This window comes from Rana temporaria, chromosome 8 (assembly GCF_905171775.1).
Source record: "Rana temporaria chromosome 8, aRanTem1.1, whole genome shotgun sequence".
Classification (NCBI taxonomy): domain Eukaryota; kingdom Metazoa; phylum Chordata; class Amphibia; order Anura; family Ranidae; genus Rana; species Rana temporaria.
The window spans coordinates 8876648-8894677 of record NC_053496.1 but is presented as its reverse complement, the minus strand read 5'-3'; the positions used below and the strand labels follow the sequence as shown (position 1 = coordinate 8894677).

At 47.1% G+C, this 18030-nt stretch overlaps 1 protein-coding gene across 3 annotated transcripts in view; it reads left to right on the top strand.

Annotated features, from left to right (window-relative positions):
* Positions 1-18030, top strand: part of CRTAC1 (cartilage acidic protein 1) — a 738783-nt gene that overhangs the window by 514476 nt on the left and 206277 nt on the right. For all 3 annotated transcript variants that reach the window (XM_040361273.1, XM_040361276.1, XM_040361274.1), the window contains exon 5: positions 1306-1462. In XM_040361273.1, the coding sequence (XP_040217207.1) occupies positions 1306-1462 (157 nt within the window). The remainder of the gene's footprint in view (positions 1-1305; positions 1463-18030) is intronic.

Sequence of the window (18030 nt, the reverse complement as noted above, 5' to 3'; positions counted from 1 at the left end):
GCCTTTCCCCCCCGCCTCCATCATTGATACCCCTCTACCTCCACCAATGAGCCTTCCCTCCCCACCTCCATCAATGAGCCTTCCCTCCCCACCTCCATCAATGATCCTTCCCTCCCCACCTCCATCAATGAGCCTTCCCTCTACACCTCCATCAATGAGCCTTCCCTCTCCACCTCCATCAATGAGCCTAACCTCCCCACCTCTATCAATGTGACATCCCCCCACCTACATCAATGAGCCTTCCCTCCCCATCTCCATCAATAAGAGTTCACTCTCCACCTCCATCAATGAGCCTTTCCTCCCCACCTTCATCAATGAGCTCTCTCCCCCACCTCCATCAATGAGCCTTCCCTCCCCACCTCCATCAATGAGCCTTCCCTCCCCACCTCCATCAATGAGCCTTCCCTCCCCACCTCCATCAATGAGCCTTCCCTCCCCACCTCCATCAATGAGCCTTCCCTCCCCACCTCCATCAATGAGCCTTCCCTCCCCACCTCCATCAATGAGCCTTCCCTCCCCACCTCTATCAATGTGACCTTCCCCCACCTTCATCAATGAGCCTTTCCTCCCCACCTCCAACGACCACCTGATTGGCGGTTCAGTGTTAGCAAAGCGAATTCCTTTGCTTTGCTAACACAACACTGAGTGAACAACGAGCGCCCAGCATGGTGCCCGCTTCTCACATTTTTGGGCGCCTATTAGAGCCTACGGCTCAAATCAGGTGCTTCCAAAAAACACCCCCGCCGCTGTAATTCAGGTGCCCAAAAAGGGTCCGGACACCTGAATAGGGGGTGTCAGCAGCGACCGTGGTGATAGAGCGGTGCCAGGAGAGAGGGGGCGGCGCCCATGCGCCCCTTATGGACGCACCGCCACTGGTGTCTGGTGTAAAATTTGAAGTAAAGAAATTGTTATACCTGATTTCAATAATGTGTCTGGGACAGGAATTGAAGAATCTAGCCGTTACACACAATGCAGTTGGTCTTACTAGAGGTCTGTGCCTATTCTCCATATAGCAGGTAATTTTGCAGCTCTGAATCAGGAAGCATCATGCGCACACAGATGTAAATTTATTGGTGATTTTTTCCCCCGAATTAAAGCTGTTACAATGTTTTATCTTTTAATTATGAATAATGAAATAGAAATGAAGAAAGATGACTTCCCCTTCTCCCCTCATTTCCTGCAATGGGATGCTGGCAGAGCCTCGAGCAGTAAATGTTGGTTTTGTTAATAACTTTCTAATGTAAACTGATCATCATTTATATTACATTTATTACAAAAGTCATCTCTTTCTGCTCCTCCTTGTAGGGTACTGGAAGATACTCCATTTACATTGCAAACTATGCAGATCGGAGGGTGGGCCCCCACGCCTTGATTGAACTGGATGAGGCAGCAAGTGACGTGGCCAGGGGAGTCCTTGTCCTCTCCAATGTGGCGGCTGAAGCCGGTGTCAATAAGTATACAGGTACGAGCAATGGTTCCACTCACAAGTAATGGTTCCACTCACGAGTAATGGTTCCACTCACAAGTAATGGTTCTACTCACCAGTAATGGTTCCACTCACAAGTAATGGTTCCACTCACAAGTAATGGTTCCATTGTCGAGTAATGGTTCCACTCACGAGTAATGGTTCCACTGACAAGTAATGGTTCCACTGACAAGTAATGGTTCCACTCACGAGTAATGGTTCCACTCACGAGTAATGGTTCCACTCACGAGTAATGGTTCCACTGACGAGTAATGCTTCCACTCACAAGTAATGGTTCCACTCACGAGTAATGGTTCCACTGACGAGTAATGCTTCCACTCACAAGTAATGGTTCCACTCACGAGTAATGGTTCCACTGACGAGTAATGCTTCCACTCACAAGTAATGGTTCCACTCACAAGTAATGGTTCCACTCACGAGTAATGGTTCCACTCACAAGTTATGAATGAATGAATGAATGAAAATTTATATAGCGCGGCACATGCGAACTGAATCGCCTCTGGGCGCTTGTTGATTAAGTCTCATGCCTTTCAAAAAAGCAGGGTTTTGATCTGCCTTCTGAAAGACAGGTGGTTTTGCTCCAACCGAATGCTGGTTGGTAAGGCATTCCAAAGCCTGGGGCCCTGGAAAGCAAACCTTCTTTCTCCTTTGGACTTGTATTTGGTTATAGGAACCTTGACCAGATTTTGGTCGGTGGAACGCAAAATGCGACTGCAATTGTGCAGTTTGATCTTGTCGCATAGATATCTAGGAGCCTTCCCATGGATGCACTTATGTGTCAGGCAGAGTGCTTTGAATGCAATTCTGTCCTTCACTGGCAGCCAGTGAAGGGATCTCAGTGAAGGTGAGATTGATTCCCAAGATTTTTTCCCAGTCACCAGTCTGGCGGCCGTATTCTGTACGACTTGGAGACGAGCGATTTGGTACTTGGGTAGCCCGAGGTAAAGGGCATTTGCATAGTCCAGTCTGGAATTCACGATTGTTCCCACCACGACTGCTACGTCTTCTTTAGGAATAAATGGAATCAGTCTGCGTAGTAGGCGCATCAAATGGTGCGCCCCGCTGACTACGGACCCTATTTGTGCGTCCATTGTCATGAAGGTGTCAAACGTGACTCCCAGACTTTTGACTTTGGAGCTAGGTGCGATGATTTGTCCCAGAATGGGAGATGGTGTCCAGTTTGTTGTCGGTGGTTTCTTCCGCCTGGCATCAAAGATAAAGAGTTCTGTTTTAGCATTATTGAGTTTGAGATAACTCTTAGACATCCAGTTTTCTATTGAAGAGAGACATTTCTCTAATCTTAGATGATGATCCTTTTTGTGGCAGATGCGAAAATACAACTGCGTGTCGTCTGCATAAGAGTGATAAAGTAGTTCATGGCTACTGATTATATCAAAGAGAGGACGAAGATAGATATTAAACAGCACTGGAGACAAGGGGGATCCTTGGGGGACCCCACATGTCACCGTGCGTTTTTCAGATGTGAAGGATCCCAGTTTCACTGTTTGTGATCGGTTTCCAAGAAACGAGGAGAACCATGGTAAGGCATCTTCTGAGACTCCGGCGACTTCTGTTAGTCGTCTCAGTAGCAATTTGTGGTCTACTGTGTCAAAAGCAGCGCTTAGGTCCAGCAGAACCAGGAGACATGATTCTCCTTCGTCTGCGGCCTCAAGCGCATCGTCCCATATTTTCAGTAAGGCCGTTTCTGTCCCGTGTCCGGGACGGAACCCGGATTGAAATGGATCGAGTAGATTTTGGGTGTCCAGATGCTGTTGCAGCTGATTTACCACCACTTTCTCCATTATCTTGGACAGAGCATTTAGACCTGTTATGGGACGGCGGTGAGTTGGGTCCATAGGATCCAAATTAGGTTTTTTCAAGATCGGCAGAATTGTGCCCTCTTTCAGCAGGGAAGGCACTATGCCTTCCTTAAATGACTGATTTATAAGCTGCGTGATCGGAGGCGCCAGGATGTCGGCACATTCCTTCAGTAGCTTGGTGGGAATGATGTCATTCGGTGCTGTGCTGTCGCGCAGCAGGCCAATAAATTTTTTTGTTGTATCGATGGAGATGGGTTCCAAAGTGAACTTAGTTGATTGTAGAGGCGTTCGGTCGTTGTTTTGATTGAAGACGGGGCTGAGTGGAGAATTGTTTTGCCGAATACTTACCCGAATTTTCTCGATTTTGTCGATGAAGAAATCCGATAGTTCATTGCAGAACTCTTGGGTGTCTGAAGTGGGGACTTCTAGACATCCCGGATTCATGGTCTGGGTGACCATCCTGAAGAGTTCGCGAGGGCGATTCATTGCGCTGTTAATCACCCTGGAGAAGTGAAATTTTTTGGCTTTGAAAATTTCCTTGTGGTAGCGCGTAGTTACTGCTTTGTAGATGTTGAGATGGTCTTCTGACGGACTTCTTTTCCAGGAGGCTTCCGCTCTCCTGCGCTCTTGCTTCAATAGCGACAGTTGGTTATTGAACCAGCTGGACTTTTTTTCCCGGCTGCGGAGTTTGCGCTTTGGTGCTGCTAAGTCGGCTGACTGTAGCAGAGCTGCATTAATGGCATCCAAAGTATCTGAGGCTGCTAATTGAGGAGGAATAGCCCCAATTCGGTTTCCCAGGGTAGATCTGAAGAGTTCCGAGTGGAGCTTCCTCTGAGATCTAGCCCAGTGTATTGTCACCGGCTTGGGTACTTTCCTGACTAATGGAGTTCTGGGGATTATGAAGCTGATTGCATGGTGGTCTGTCCATGGCAAAGGTTCATTTCCCACAATGTTAATTTTCAGATTTTGTCTGAAAATTAGGTCGAGTGTGTGACCTGAAACATGCGTTGGTCCGTGTATAAGTTGTTGAAGTCCAAATCCTTCCAGGTGGTTGATGCAGGCATCCGCGATGGGATCCTGTGAGGAGTTAGCCCACAAATTAAAATCCCCGAGCAGCAAAAGGTGCTTACCGCTAAGGGTGTAGGTGGAAATGAACTCCGTTAATGCTGATATCAACTGCGATTTTGGCCCAGGGGGCCTATAGCAGAGGAGAATATGAACAGTCTCCTGAGAGTGAGCTTGAAGTTGAAGCGTAAGGGTTTCCATAAAAGGTAGAGGATTTTGGAGGACCGGTTTAATGATTGCAATATGCGACTTATGAATCACCGCCAGTCCTCCTCCCCTTTGCCCTATTCTATTTTCCGTTAAGATGCGATAGTTTGCAGGCACCATTTCTCCGAGAATGGTGTTGCAATCGTCCGATAGCCAACTTTCCGTAATAAAGAGGCAGTCTAGATCGTATTGAAGTAAGAAATCATGGATTTCTGATCGGTGTTTAACTGCTGATCTAGTGTTAAGCAAAGCACATGATATGTGCTTGAGCTGTGTTGAATGATTGAAATATTTGATGATCGATCGATGATCGAACCTCAAAAGTTGATCTGATTTTAAAGCTATTGTGGTGGCGGCAGGCAATGTAGTAGCGAATTGTCTCAGACCCCAAATGGTTTCTGGAGAGTAACGCAACTTAACCATTGCTGCCAGTCACCAAGGGCTCGGGTGCGGGCGTAGGGTGAGAGAGGATTCGAGAATCCTAGCTTAAGGGATTGGGATTTGGTTTTTGGTCCAGAGGAAGGCAAAAAAACCCTGGGCAAGCTGGCCAATGTGCTGCGGCAGGGAAAAAAAATTCCTTCCTGATCCCTGACGGCGATCGGCACAAAACCCTGGATCAAAAAACTAACGGCTTGTGGAGGGGAAAAAAAGGGGGGGGGGATGCTGGGTGTCACTGCTGCTGGGGTGTACCAAAATAATGGCTGCCAGGCAAAGCACAGGACCCGGGCTGGGGGGGGGCTGTCAGCGTGGTAAAAAAGCTATTTACCGATAAAGTTGCTGAACAGGGGGCCTCTGGGGATGTGGGGGTGAATAGCCAAAGCAAACTGTGCTTAGGAATTAAGGGTAAGGTAAAAACGAGCGGTGCGCCGGTAGGCCGCGGCTGAAGCCGCGGACTTTCCTAAGGTGCGGCGGCCGCGAGATGAAGCAGGCTGGCGCGGGGGTGAAAAAACACCCAAAAACGCCGGAAATACACCCAGGGGGGGTGATTTGGGACCACCAGAAAGCGGGTGGCCGTGCGGGCGATAGATGCCGGCGAAAAGTAGTCTAGAAAGCCGCAGTGTGGGGTCTGTGTGACGGCTGCCCTGATAAGGACGGCCGTCAGAGGATCCCCAGGATATCAGGCCCTGAGAGGCAGGGTCTTACCTGCGGAGGAGAGGAGTCCTTGTGGAGAGCGAGATGCTGATTCCAGGTTCCAGGGAGCTTGTATCATGGAGCGTCTAGCCTAGCAGCTGCCTGGTCTCTGACTGCCAGGTCTGGGTGGAAGCAGGCTCGTAAGCGGAAGGTCCGAAGCGCCCTACTCCACCGCTGACACTGACTGACTGATCTGACTGACTGACTGACTCTTGAGTTATGGTTCCACTCACAAGTAATGGTTCCATTGACGAGTAATGGTTCCACTCACAAGTAATGGTTCCACTCACAAGTAATGCTTCCACTCACAGGTAATGGTTCCACTCACAAGTAATGGTTCCACTCACAAGTAATGGTTCCATTGACGAGTAATGGTTCCACTCACAAGTAATGGTTCCACTGACGAGTAATGCTTCCACTCACAAGCAATGGTTCCACTCACGTCTCCACATTTTTTAATTATTCATTTACAGTTTTTTGCCAATATTTAAAGAACTGGCTGAAGTTGCAGAGCACATCATATCCATTGACTTGTGCAACTCCTTTCTCAAAATCCTACCTCTCCATAGGCTACCCCTCTTCAGTGAACGCTGCTGCCAGACTAATTTCACCTTACCAACCGCTCAGTGTCTACTACCCCTCTCTGCCAATCCCTCCATTGACCTTCCACTCAGTGTCCTCCACCCCTCTCTGCCAATCCCTCCATTGACCTTCCACTCAGTGTCCTCCACTCCTCTCTGCCAATCCCTCCATTGACCTTCCACTCAGTGTCCTCCACCCCTCTCTGCCAATCCGCCCATTGACCTTCCACTCAGTGTCCTCCACCCCTCTCTGCCAATCCCTTCATTGACCTCCCACTCAGTGTCCTCCACCCCTCTCTGCCAATCCCTTCATTGACCTCCCACTCAGTGTCCTCCACCCCTCTCTGCCAATCCCTCCATTGACCTCCCACTCAGTGTCCTCCACCCCTCTCTGCCAATCCCTCCATTGACCTTCCACTCAGTGTCCTCCACCCCTCTCTGCCAATCCGCCCATTGACCTTACACTCAGTGTCCTCCACCCCTCTCTGCCAATCCCTTTATTGACCTCCCACTCAGTGTCCTCCACCCCTCTCTGCCAATCCTTTCATTGACCTCCCACTCAGTGTCCTCCATCCCTCTCTGCCAATCCCTCCTCTGACCTCTGCTTGGTGTCCCTCACCCCTCTCTGCCAATCCTTTCACTGACCTCCACACAGTGTCCTCCACCCCTCTCTGCCAATCCCCCCATTGATCTCCCAATCAGTGTCCTCCACCCCTCTCTGCCAATCCCTCCATTGACCTTCCACTCAGTGTCCTTTACTCCTCTCCGCCAATCCCTCCACTGACCTTCCACTCATTGTCCTCCACTCCTCTCTGCCAATCCCCCCATTGACCTCCCACTCAGTGTCCTCCACCCCTCTCTGCCAATCCCTCCATTGACCTTCCACTCAGTGTCCTCCACCCCTCTCTGCCAATCCCTTCTCTGACCTACACTTACTGTCCTCTACCCCTCTCTGCCAATCCCTCCATTGACCTTTCACTCAGTGTCCCTCACCCCTCTCACCCAATCCCTCCATTGATTCCTCTGGCCTCCACACAGTGTCCTCCACCCCTCCTTGCCAATCCATCCACTGGCCTCCACTCAGTGTCCTCCACCTCTCTCTCCCAATCCCTCCACTGGCCTCTGCTTAGTTTTCTCCACCTCTCTCTGATAATCCCTTCTCTGACCTTCACTCGGTGTCCTCCACCCCTCTCTGTCAATCCCTCCACTGACCTCCACTCAGTGACCTCCATCCCTCTTCACCAATCCCTCCACTGGCTTCCACTCCCCCAATGAATACTTAAAACACCAACTACAACATGCAAGACCATCCAAAACTTTTCCCCCGAGCTACGTCACCAACCACATCTCAGAATATCACCCAAACCATCCTCTCCACTCCTCCCAATACCTCCTGCTCTCTAGCTCTCTGGTCACCTCCTCCCATACTCACCTTTCAGGACTTCTTCAGAGCCCCTCCTCTGGAACTCCCCACCTCAATCTGTCTGGCTATCTCCTACTATGTCCAATTTTACGTGATTCCTGAAAACTCATCTCTTGAATGAATGAATGAATGAATGACTTGTATAGCGCTACACATGCGAACTGAATCGCCTCTAGGCGCTTTTTGCAGCCAGTGGCCCAGATTCAGGTAGAATTGCGCTATATTTGCGCGGGCACAAGGCAACGATTTTGCCCTGCGCCCACGCAAATATTTTGCGCTGCCCTCGATTCACGGAGCAGTAGCTCCGTGAATTGCGAGGGCGCGCGGGCAAAATTGCCCGGCGTAAGCGCGCGCAATGTAAATGATCCCGCCGGGGGCGGGAATCATTTAAATTAGGCGCGCTCCCGTGCCGAGCGTACAGCGCATGCTCCGTCTGGAAACTTTCCTGACGTGCATTGCGGCAAATGACGCCGCAAGGACGTCATTTGCTTCAAAGTGAACGTGAATGGCATCCAGCGCCATTCACGAATCACTTACGCAAACGCCGTGAAATTCAAATTTCACGGCGCGGGAGCGGTGGCTATACTTTAGCATTGGCTGCCCCTGCTATTAGAAAGAGCAGCCTTGCGCTAAAGTTGCCGTACGGAAACTCCGTACCTGGCTTGCGCGGGGCCCGCGCAAGTTTGTGAATCAGTTGGTAGTATGTAATTTGCATACTACACGCTGATCACAATGGGAGCGCCCCCTAGCGGCACACGCAAGAATGCAGCCTAAAATTTGCGAGGCATAAGAGCCTTATGCCGCGCAGATTTTAGGCTGCAGTCGGTGTAACGAGGTTCCTGAATCAGGAGCACTCGTTACACCGGAGCAAGTAAGCAATTGCGCCATGTAATTTATGGTTACACGGGCGCAATTGCTTCTTGAATCTGGGCCAGTGTCTTTCTGGCTGGTGCAGTCATTTTACCCCGTAGGATCTCGACACGCTTGGGACACACAGTCGTACACACATATATACATATATATACTGGGCCAATTTGAGGGAAGCCTATTCCACCTAACAACTGGAGTTTTACTTTCTCCATCAGCTCATCCACCGTAGTTTTTGTATTACCTGTATCACTTGACCCCCTCTTTTAGATTGTAAGCTCTCACGATTAGGGCCCTGTATTGAATTGTATTGTAACCGTACTGTCTAAAAACACTGCATATGCAGCCCATTGAGTGCTGACTCTAATGCTGGCCTCCTGTCCACCATAAATCCAGTACAACAAAGTAACGTGGAGTCGGGCTATGATCATCTTCAACGTTATTGATTAAAAATCAGCAACAAACAATAACAACATTTCTAACTTGCGTCAACTTTACAGCTTTAAAGTAGAATTCCAGGTGTAACCTAACTAGTCTTAAAAATGCTCCCTCCCCCTCCTAACACCTATGCTGTCTAACCTGTGTACTTACCTATTTTTAGTCTGGTCATTTGACCCCTTGTGTCAGCCAGTGGAGAAGAGAGCTCTCGACAGCCGCAACATCACTCATCGGCTCCTATGGTCCATCCTTTGTCGGTGCTCCCTCTTCTCCCCTGCAGCCGCTGCTAGCTGACACAGGTCACAGATCACATGACCAGACTGGAGTGGGCTGAAAATAGGTAAGGATATACCTTTCTTACATTGGGTAGTCAGCAGTGGCGTCGCTAGGGGGTGGCTATTGAGGCTATAGCCCCGAATCTGGGGTCCATAGCCTAGAGTCTCTTGCCACAGGGGTCTCTGCCTAACCAGCGTGCCGCCTCCCCTCTGCAGCTGGACTTCCCCTCACAGCCAGGCCTATTCAATGTTGGAGCGAGGTGCCATGATCTCTCAGTACTCGCCCAGCATCACCACTCTCCTGCCCTCACTCAGAAGTAAATAGACCAGTGCTGCCAGCCTGCCACCAATGCAGCGACAATGCACATGTAGTGGCACTGGCTGGCATGGCAAGTGACAAGCGGCAAATAGTGGCAGGCGATCATCCACATCTGGTGGCAGGTGACATGGCAAGTGACAATCCACATCAGGTGGCAGGTGACATGGCAAGTGACAATCTACATCTGGTGGCAGGTGACGTGGCAAGTGACAATCCACATCTTGTGACAGGCGATGGTGGCAAGTAGCAAGCTGGACCTGGTGGCAGGAGATGTGGCAAGTGACACACTCAGGGCTCCCACTGATTGACGGAAGCGTGTGTCCGGGTCGTGGAAGGATGTACATCGCTGGAATTAATTTTTTTATTTTTTATTAAAGGACTTTTCCCAAGCTGTCTGTTTGTTTTTTTACCTTTTTTGACACTTTTTTTTGTGAAATGGTAGAGGTACAATATACCCTGTTACCAATTTACATAGGTGGGGGGGCAGAAACTGGGGGTCCCCTTTGTTAAAGGGGGCTTCCAGATTACGATAAGCCCCCCGCCCGCAGACCCCCACAACCTCCGGGCAAGGATTATGGGGATGAGGCCCTTGTCACAGACCCCCAGAGCATCCTCCCCATGTTCAGGGCATGTGGCCTGGTACGGTTTAGGAGGGGCCGCTCTCTTGTCCCCCCTCTTTTCCTGTGGCCTGCCAGGTTGCGTGCTCAGATAAGGGTCTGGTATGGATTTTTGGGGGAACCCCACGCCATTTTTTTTTATTCTGTCGCGGAGTTCCCCTTAAAATCTATACCAGACCCTACAGTCTGGTATGTATTTTTTGGGGGTTCCCCTTAATATCCATACCAGACCTGAAGGGCCTGATATAGAATTTGGGGGGACCCCCACACTTTTTTTTTTTTAATTTTGGTTCCCTGCACAAAATTTCATTTTTGAAGGGAAAAAAGTCATTTAAAACTACTTGCGCTATTAATGAATTGTCAGGTCCCGGCAATACAGATAAAAGTCATTGAAAAAAAATGGCAGGGGTTCCCCTTAATATTCATGCCAGACCCAACCCAAAGGGCCTGGTAATGGACTAGATGGGGGGGGGGGTGTCATTTTCAATTACTTTTCTCTGTATAGCCGGGACCCGGCAATTCATGAATAGCCGCGAGTAGTTTTAAATTACTTTCTTTCCTTCAGAAATTACATTTTGTGCAGGGACTGTTCGAAACATGCGCTACTTTACAGGCATACTATAGACACCCCCCAGGTACAAAATTTAAAGGAATATTTCACTTTTATTGTTTGACTTCAAGAATTATTAAAATCACTGCTCCCGAAAAAACTGATGTTTTTAAAACTTTTTCTGCATTGATACATGTCCCCTGGGGCAGGACTCGGGTCCCCAAACACTTTTTAGGACAATAAGTTGCATATTGGCCTTTAAAATTCGCACTTTTGATTTCTCACGTTCAAGTCCCATAGACTTTAACAGTGTTCGATTGTTCGCGTGAACTTTTGGTCTGTTCGCAGGTTCTGAATGCGAACCAAACCGGGGGGTGTTCGGCTCATCCCTAGTCAGCATAGGTATTAGCAGGGGGGGGGGGACATTGTTAGGATTAGTTAGGTTTAGCCTGGCATTCTACTTTAGTCATAGCTATGGGCCCGGATTAGGGCGGCCGAGCTGAAATGTCTGGTATCGGTCAAATCGGTACAAACTGATGGTGATGTGCAAAATGCATCTAAACCACAGCCACCAATCAGAGAGTGCCTTCATCAAGGTAGTACAATCAGACAACCTCTGAACGGTCGCACTCCTTGTCTAATTAAATGAAGCTGATATCCTGGTAATGAGATCCTGCAGACAAGTCTGGATAAAAGGTCAGACATGTCCTCTCCAGCGGTGAACTTCCCGTAATGTGATTTTTAGAATATAATACATATTAATGCCTTTTCTTTGAGCTGAGTTGGCATGAATTTTATATTGATTGTCAGTGTTTGAAATGGACTTATTTTTATTGCTTTTATGCAGTAAAAGTGTATTTCCACTGTAGCATCACATAGTAGGTCACGCTGCCTTCCTTCGTATTCTTCTGCTCAAATAGCAGAAATTTATTTTTTCTTTCTTTCTTTTATGTGGTTCACAGCGGAATTTGGGTTATTTTTTTCTTTTCTTACGCTTTTGACTTCCTGTGAAGTTTCATTTTTAATCAGCAACATTCTGGTGGGGATGAAGTATGATTAATAAAGAAAGTTCTCACAATGCTCTGTGGCAGGGGTCTTCAAACTTTTCACTATGAAAACCAAATCATATACAGTGCCTTGCAAAAGTATTCACCCCCCTTGGGCATTTTTCGTGTTTTGTTGCCTCACAACCTGGAATTATCATGGATTGTTTGAGGATTTGCATCATTTAATTTACAGAACACGCCCACAACTTTGAAGATTTTTTTTTATTGTGAAGCAAACAACAAATAGGAAAAAATAACAGAACAAGTCAATGTGCATAACTATTCACCCCCCCCCCCTAAAGTCAATACTTTGTAGAGCCACCTTTTGCGGCTATCACAGCTCCAAGCCGCATTGGATAAGTCTCTATGATCTTGCCACATCTTACCACTGGGATTTTTGCCCATTCCTCCTCCTTGCAGAACTGCTCCAGCTCCTTCAAGTTGGATGGTTTGTGCTTGTGAACAGCAATCTTCAAGTCTGACCACAGATTTTCTATTGGATTGAGGTCTGGGCTTTGACTAGGCCATTCCAACACATTTACATGTTTCCCCTTAAACCACTCAAGTGTTGCTTTAGCAGTGTGTTTGGGGTCATTGTCCTGCTGGAAGGTGAACCTCTGTCCTCGCCTCAAATCACACACAGAGGGGTACAAGTTTTGCTCAAGAATCTACCTGTATTTAGCACCATCCATCTTTCCCTCAACCCTGACCAGTTTCCCATTCCCGACTTCTGCCACCACCATGTTTCACAGTGAGGATGGTGTTCTTTGGGTGATGTGATGTGTTGGGTTTGCACCAGACATAGCGGTTTTTTTTTGATGGCCAAAAAGTTAAATTTTAGTCTCATCAGACCAGAGCACCGTCCTCCATACAGTTTGGGAGTCTCCCACATGCCTTTTCCCAAACTCAAAACGTGCCATTTAGTTTTTTGGTGAAAGTAATGTCTTTCTTCTGGCCACTCTGCCATAAAGCTCAACTCTATGGAGCGTATGGCTTATTGTCGTCCTATGTACAGATACTCCAGTCTCTGCTGTGGAACTCTGCAGCTCCTCCAGGGTTCCCTTAGGTCTCTGTGCTCCACTCTGATTAATGCCCTCCTTGCCCGGTCCAGGAGTTTTGGTGTGCGGCTGTCTCTTGGCAGGTTTGCTGTTGTGCCATGTTCTTTCCATTTGGTTATGATAGATTTGATGGGGCTCCTAGGGATCATCAAAGATTTGGGTATTTTTTTATAACCCAACCCCGACTTGTACTTCTCAACAACATTGTCCCTTACTTGTTTGGGGAGTTCCTTGGTCTTCATGGCAGTGTTTGGTTAGTGGTGCCTCTTGCTTAGGTGTTGCAACCTCTGGGGCCTTTCAAAAAGGTGTGTCTATGTAATGACAGGTCATGTGACACTTAGATTGCACACAGGTGGACGTCATTTCACAAATTATGTGACTTCTGAAGGTAATTGGTTGCACCAGAGCTTTTTATGGGCCTAATGAAAAAGAGGATGAATACATACGCATGTGCCAATTATCAGTTTTTTATTTCTGAAAATAGTTTTATGTATATATTTTTCTAGTTTTACTTCACCAACTCAGACTATTGTGTTCTGATCCATCATATATAATTCAGAATAAAAAACATTGAACTAAAGGCTGTAATGTAACAAAATAGGTAAAAAGCAGAGGGGGGTGAATACTTTTGCAAGGCACTGTATTTTACAGTCGAGTCCCCCCTTACATCCATGAATGCCAATCAGAGTCCCCCTTACATCCAGCAGTGTCCAGCAGAACCCCCTCTTACATTTGGGAGTGCCCATCATGTGTGGTGCAGGGCCGTCTTTAATATTGATCGGACCCTGGAGAAACATTTTCTTGGTCCTGTCAGGTTTTTCCTGAACAATCAGTGCCGTCGGCTGCAGCCGGCAATAATGATCATTGTATCTTGCCGGCGGTGGAGGCTCTCCACTGCTATAATACAATACCACAGAGGGAAGTATTTGAGGTGGATGGGGGGAATCAGCTCATTTATTTTTTTCATTCAACATGCTGATTGGGGAAAATATGGAAGGTTGGGAGTATAGGGACAGTTGCTGAGGCTGACCGTACACGTATACCCACCCCAAAGGGGTTATAATGGACTATCTCGATACTGATATACAACAATGTTTTGTTCAGTATAAAAAGTTGAATACATAAAAAATAACAACATACAGAAATATACAGAGATATTCAATAAAATCAACCACTGTTGAAGTGGGGTATAGACAGATTTTTCCTCAACTAGTTTCACGGAATGGGACCGTTTCTTCAGGAGGAGTTGTGATTGAACAAAAAAAATCAAGTATGGCCACCCTAAATCAAACAGAACATTTGTATTTGTTTCTAACACATGAAGAAGAGCTCAGGAAGATGAGGAGGAACTTGGGAAGGATGAGGAGAAGCTCGGAAAAAACTGGGGAGGAATGAAAAAGAGCTCAGGAAGAAGTGGAGATTCCTGAGGAGAAGCTCAGGAAGAATGAGGAGGAGCTCAGGAAGAATGAGGAGGAGCTTGGAAAGAATGAGGAGAAGCTCAGGAAAAACTGGGGAAGAATGAAAAGGAGCTCAGGAAGAAGTGGAGATTCCTGAGGAAAACCTCAAGAATGAGGAGGAGCTCAAGAAAAACATTAGGGCTTACAGCCAGCTCTCCATTGATCCACCGGAAGCCACACGGCCGTCGGCGACCCAATAAAGAAACCTGGAGCCTCTCATGCAGTGCCCAAATCGTCAAGTCTGCCCCTAGGATCGGCTGTCCAACTACAACAGCATAACTATTTGCAGGCAACACTGGCTCAAGGGGCAGCTGCTTTGGGCCCAGAGCAGCAACCCCTTTTCCCTGCGTAAAAAGGTGGCCCTGGTGTGGTGTCATCATGTCAAGATCCAAAAGACCTCAGACGGTTGTGGATGTCTGGGAGTCTGGGAAGGGATTTAAAAATATCAACAAATGATTTGAAATAAATAATTCCACTGTAAGGAAAATAATCTACAAATGGTGTAGGTTTTCCAAGGTCTTCTAATTTGTTCAGGCCGACCAAACAAATTTAGGCCAAGAGCTGACTGTTTGATGCCTAAAGGGGTGAGTGAGTGAGTGAATAACTTATATAGCGCTACAAATGCGAACTGAATCGCCTCAAGGCGCTTGGCATCCATTTTCCTTCTATTTAGCCTTCAGAAAAGATGGGTCTTGAGTTATTATCTTCCGTTCGGATATGTGTTGTAAATGAGTTCCACAGTTGAGGTCCTTGGACTGCAAATCTTTGTTTTTCCTTTGCTTTTGTAGCGGGCCTTGGGGATGTGTAGTAGATTTTGGTTAGCTGAGCGGAGAACGTGATTGGGGTTGTGGTATTTTATTTTCTCGCATAGATATTGGGGGCGATGCCTTGTACACATTTGTGCGTCAGGCAGAGGGCCTTGAATGTGATTCGGTCCTTGACAGGCAGCCAATGGAGGGACCTCAGGGAGGGGGAAATTGATTCCCAGGATTTCTTCCCTGTTACCAGTCGCGCTGCCGTATTCTGGACGACTTGTAGACTGGTATTTGGGGAGACCTAGGTACAGGGAGTTAGCATAGTCGAGCTTGGAGTTTTTTAGTGTTCCCACCACTACTGCGGTGTCTTTTTCCGGAATGAAGGGCACAAGTCTTCTTAGTAGCCGCAGGAGATGGTGAGACCCGCTGACTACTGACCCAATTTGAGCATCCATTGTCATGTCGGAGTCAAAAATAATTCCTAGACTTTTGACTTTGGCGCTGGGGGTAATGGTCTGTCCAAATATGTCGTCCCGTGCAATCTCTTTGTATTTGCATGGACCAGAAGGAGTTCTGTTTTTGATCTATTGAGTTTGAGGTGACTCTCCGTCATCCAAATATCTATCAAAGTGAGGGATTTTTCTAGCCCGGGGTAATGGTCCTTTTTGCTGTTTATACGAAAGTAGAGCTGAGTGTCATCAGCGTAGGAATGGTAGAGAATATCCTGGTTACTGATGATTTTAAGGAGTGGGCGAGGATAAATATTGAATAACACGGGCGACAGTGGTGACCCTTGCGGGACTCCACATGTCAGAGTACGTGCTTCTGAAGTGAAAGGTCCTAGTTTCACGGTCATCAAGAAACCAAAAAAAAAAATCACACTGCGGAATCCTCAGGTAATTTTTGCAACAGTTGGAGTTAAAGTGAATTTACAAATAGAAAGAGCTTGCACCATGACTCTGTTGGGCACACGATGTAAGGGAGGGCCCTGCTGGGCACTCCCAAATGAAACCCAAATGTAAGGAGGTCTCTGATGGGCAATTATGGATGTACAGGGGACTCTGATAAAAGAGATATAGATGGGGCAGTTATTCTAATGTACCCCTCTTGTATTATATAGTTTTGGGAGAACTATAGAAGAGAGTTGTATGTGGGAAGCACGTCTAATGTACCCCCCTCGAGTTATAGAATTTTGAGAGACCTAAAAAAGAGAGTGTACCCCCCTTGTATTCTAGAGTGTTGGGAGACATGTAGAAGAGAGTGTACTCCCCTGTGTTATAGAGTGTTGGGAGACTTATAGAAAAGAGATGTATGGGGGCAACCAGTCTAATGTACCCCCTTGTATAACAGAGTATCAGGAGACCTATGTAAGAGAGATGTATGGGAGCAGCTAGACTGCACCCCCTTGTGTTAGAGAATCAATAGGCCCAAGTTATGTATAGGGGCAGTCTGGCTAATGTCAGGAGACCTATAGAAGAGCTATGTATAGGAGTAGCTAGTCTAATGTAGCCCCCCTACTTGTGTTATAAAATGTTGAGAGACCTATAAAATAGAGTATACCCCCCATTGTGTTATAGAGACAAGGAGAGAAGTGTCTGGGAGCAGCTAATTTAATTCCCCCCCACCCTGTTATAAATTTTATTATTAAACACATAGAAGAGATGGTCCCCCCCCCCCCCCAGTGTTTTAGAGAGTTGAGAGACTTGTAGTGTAGATGTATGGGGGCATCCAATCTAATATAAACCCTGTTCAGGAGACTTCAAGAAGAAATATGGGGCAGCTAATCTATTGTGGAAGAAAGGCACACCTCTCCAAAGCAACCCACAATGGGATTTGCATGTACTAAGACCACCTGAGTGCCAGCCTGATTCACAGCAGCAATGAAGGATAAAGGTAGCAGCACTCCAAAGTGGAAAAAAAAACTTCCTTATTAAACAAATCCAGATAAAAAGATAAAGACAAAACTGGAGTGTTTTTTTTGTCTTTTTTATCTGAATTTGTTTCTATTTTCACTGTGGAGTGCCGCTACCTTCACCCTTCATCTTAAGCTAAATTAATCTACCTCCTTGTATCATAGAGTGTCGGGAGACCTATAGAAGAGCATGTACCCCCTTGTGTTATAAAGAGTTGAGAGACTTATAGAAGATATATGTATGGGGGTAACTAATTGAATGTACCCACTGTGTATTATAGAGTATTGGGAGACCTATAAAAGAAAGATGTATGGGGGCAGCTAGGCTACTGTACCCACCTTGTGTTATAGAGTGTTGAGGGACCTATAGAACAAAGATGCATGGAGCAGCCAGTCTAATGTATCCCCTCCCCTTTATATTATAGAGTGTTGGGAGACCTATAGAAGAGTGTGTATCCACGTGTGCTATAGAGCGTCGAGAGACTTATAGAAGAGAGATGTATGGGGGCAGCTAGGCTACTGTACCCACCTTGTATTATAGTGTGTTGGGAGACTTATAGAAGCATGTATAGAAGCGTGTTGGGTCAGCCAGTCTAATGTATCCCCCTTGTGTTATAGAGTGTTGGGAGACCTTTAGAAGAGATATGCATGGGGGCAACCAGTCTAATGTATCCCCCTTGTGTTATAGAGTGTTGGGAGACCTATAGAATAGATAAGCATGGGGACAGCCAGTCTAATGTATCCCCTTGTGTTATAGAGTATTGGGAGTTCTATAGAAGAGGTATGCATGGGGGCAACCAGTCTAATGTATTCCTCTTGTGTTATAGAATGTTGGGAGACCTATAGAAGAGATATGCACGGGGCAGCCAGTCTATTGTATCCCCCTTGTGTTATAGAGTGTTGGGAGACCTATAGAAGAGATATGCATGGGGGCAACCAGTCTAATGTATCCCCCTTGTGTTATAGAGTGTTGGGAGACCTATAGAAGAGATATGCATGGGGGCAACCAGTCTAATGTATCCC